This window comes from Episyrphus balteatus, chromosome 1, assembly GCF_945859705.1.
Source record: "Episyrphus balteatus chromosome 1, idEpiBalt1.1, whole genome shotgun sequence".
Classification (NCBI taxonomy): Eukaryota; Metazoa; Arthropoda; class Insecta; order Diptera; family Syrphidae; genus Episyrphus; species Episyrphus balteatus.
This window is the reverse complement of record NC_079134.1, coordinates 57,311,993-57,315,222: the sequence shown is the minus strand read 5'-3', so window position 1 is coordinate 57,315,222 and position 3,230 is coordinate 57,311,993. Positions and strand designations below refer to the sequence as shown.

The window sequence follows — 3,230 nt, the reverse complement described above, 5'->3', positions numbered from 1 at the left end:
AAACAGTTTACATTGTGTGATGGACATGTTGTCTTCGAAGATAGTCCTCTCGTCAAGGCAGTGAAAAACGGCAACATCTTGGTCATTGATGAAGCTGACAAGGCTCCTGTTAATGTAACTTGTATTCTTCGAACTCTGGTCGAGAATGGAGAGATGATTTTGTCAGATGGACGGAAGATAGTCTATCCTACAGTAAGTGGATCAAATGATATTGGAATCATTGAAACTCATCCCAACTTTCGAGTTATTGTCTTGGCTAATAGACCTGGTTTTCCATTTTTGATCAATGATTTCTTTGCATCTCTTGGAGATGTATTCAGTTGTCATGCAGTTAATAATCCATCTCCAGATTCTGAAACATTCTTTCTTCAGCAATATGGACCATCGGTTCCGAAGAAAACTCTATCAACTTTAGTTAATGCATTTGGTGAATTACGAAACATGGCCGACGAAGGATTACTTAATTATCCTTATTCCACTCCTGAAGTTGTGAATATTGTCAAAAATTTGGAACGATTTCCAAATGAATCCATGTCGGAGTTGGTCGGAAATGTTCTCGATTTTGATAGATATTCTCCAGAAGCTTTGGAACAAGTTACAACAAAAATTGAAAGAAATTAAAATGACGAAACATGGTAACAGTATGTTTGCCCAGTTTAGTGCTCCAATTAGAAAGCAGGTGCAGCAATTGAAAGCGATTATGGATGCTTTCCAAACAAAGAGCAAGGAGCGTCAGTGGCAAAAGTATCAAACACATGGGGAATTGGATGATACTCGTGGCGTGTTTTTTCTACTACTCAGAAGCTACTCATTTTTTGATTTTATTAGAAAAACAATGAAAACAAATACTTACTTGTGTAATGTAAAAAGTTTTATTTTTTTTATAAAATAAATAGTGACATTCTATAAAAAAATGGTTTTTTTTAACCGACTTCCCATTAGTAATCGGTGGTCCTATTTCAACTTGGTTCAGTACTGACTAATTTTCGTCCTCCCGGATTTTAAAAACCTATTTTCTAGGTTTGTGTAGTTCGCCAACGAACTAGTTCATCTTGGTGAACTAGTGAACTTAGTTCACTTAGTTCAATTTAGTTCGCGAATAGCGAAAAAGATTTTTTTTCAACAAACTAAACAGCGACCTAGAGCAGTCGTAATATGACATTACAAAATTTGGTCCTTATCTTATATGCCGACAGCGTCCTTTTAACCCGACAGACATTTAAAGAATAAGGGTTCAGAAACCAAAGTGCATATGAAATTGCATCCAATTCTTTGTTGAGCGAAATCAGTTCTTCTGCTCTATCTCAAGATTTAAAGTATAACTACAACGACCACTTTTCGCAAAAAGTCAAAGAGTGAAAATTTTCAAACTCATTTTGTGACAGTTTTTCCGATCACAAAATAAAAATAATGATGCTTATTTTTTCGTTTAAAAATCAATTTTTGTATTTTTTTTCCAAAAATAAATAGCGCTAGAAAGAAATAAAAAAAGTTTACTTTTGTAAAATTCATGGCTTTAGATGTAAAACAAAAAGCACAAGGTCGCTTGTGCTTGTGCCAGTATCAGCGTTTCTTCTTCAAGCACCACTTAGTCTTATTTCTGAGCAAGAACAAAAAACAAGTAGCATCTTGGTCCTTGCATTACTATGATTTTGATTTAATGAAAGCAAAACGAACTTCTTCTAGACTTTCGTGAGGAACCAAAAAGCTCGACAAGTATATGAACGAAATAAAAAATAAAATATGTACCTATTTTATTTTTAGGTTGTATTTGTTTTATTATGTAGAATGCGTCAATTCTACATAAATTTACATAATAATAATAAAAACTAGTTTTGTTTTTTAATTCTAACAAAACCGGGGTGATTAAAATAAATTGAACTAAAATGAACTAGTTCAGTATCGTGATTTGAACTAAAGTGATCGATCACTCAAATGAACTAAAGTGCCCAACTCTACTTTGGAGACTTCAAATTTTTTCGTTTCGCTTCAGCTGCGTACTAGGCTTTAGAAGCCACATAATTGCTTCATGCGGTTGAGACCACTGCCAGCCTTGAACCATTTAAATTGTTGTTGTTTTTGAGATTGGTTGAGCTTGATCTGAACTGGCTTACCAGTTCCCAAACCCTTCGATCCAATTATAGAGATTTTGTCTGTTGGTAATGTCTTAAATGACAATAAAATTCATTGGTTAGAAACAATATTTGTGTATTTGTATGATCATGAACAAACCTTTACGCGATCAGAGGGATTTTCGTATGTAAAACGGAAGAGACCTTGTTTCTTCAAGTTGGTTTCGTGGATACGGACAATCTGGGAATTTCTTTTTAGCTACTTCGCTGCACGAGTAAAACCATTTAATTCCAGCGATACTGCCTTTTACGAGGAATTGACACGAGCATCATTGTCATGAAAAGTAGGTACATCTCTGATTCGGACTCTGCGCGTGGTAAACCAAAGGTCCATTCCACTCTTGTAAATTAAGTACACGCACATAAGAATAGCTCGAAGTTGTTTGTCACTATCACCAGGCCTTGCTCCTCCAAGAGGCGTCGAAGCACAAATTTATTTATTTTATTTTTCATCAGAATATGAATGATTCTTCATTAATGTTCTTTATACTCACTAATCTTTTGCGTTTTTATTAATAAAAGAATTAAGCGTGGAAAACTTGAAAAAAAATTTATTTTGCAACAAACAAAATTTAGAATTCGAGAACTGTCACCTGTCACTTTTGATTATTTTTTTTTTGGGCTACAACCGCCATTTTGTTTTTGAATCCACCACTCACACGTATTCATGGATAAGAAAAAAAGAGTAAAATAAGAGAGTTCTCTTATATTCACCTCAAATCAAATGAAATTTGCGGGTGTTTTAGGCAAGGGGGGTACGAGTCGGGTCTCTTGGTATTCCTTCCTCTATGCCAAAACCCATGTTTATCATTGTATATATATTTCCATAGTACTATCATGAAGTAAAACGATCTTAGGAACTCTAGTGGTGACTTGAAAAAGCAGAATTTGTATGAAAAAAACACACTGAGCGCCACCTCAAAAAAGTGGCGACATCAACTAATACTAAATTCGACTTCATGATAGTACTATAGAAATATATATACAATGATGTTTATTTCGTGTTGTTGTAATTTCTTTTGTATTCGTGAATAAATGTGAATAAACGCACAGAGTGTAACCACACTGTTTTCATGCGTACTTAACCAAAAGCGTTTT

At 34.4% G+C, this 3,230-nt stretch overlaps 1 protein-coding gene and 1 long non-coding RNA gene across 2 annotated transcripts; one reads left to right on the top strand and one right to left on the bottom strand.

The window, feature by feature from the left end:
* LOC129921188 (von Willebrand factor A domain-containing protein 8-like) lies at positions 1 to 868 on the top strand (the record flags this gene model as incomplete). Its single annotated transcript, XM_056002918.1, has 1 exon — positions 1 to 868. A coding segment is annotated over one exon (621 nt), but the record flags the coding sequence as incomplete, so codon positions are not given.
* An 878-nt stretch (positions 869 to 1,746) lies between these two features.
* LOC129916288 (uncharacterized) lies at positions 1,747 to 2,831 on the bottom strand. The gene is made up of 2 exons (XR_008772426.1): positions 2,233 to 2,831; positions 1,747 to 2,166 (listed from the first exon to the last, which is right to left on the bottom strand). It is a non-coding gene; the product is annotated as an uncharacterized LOC129916288 (long non-coding RNA).
* Between the last annotated feature and the right edge of the window lie 399 nt (positions 2,832 to 3,230).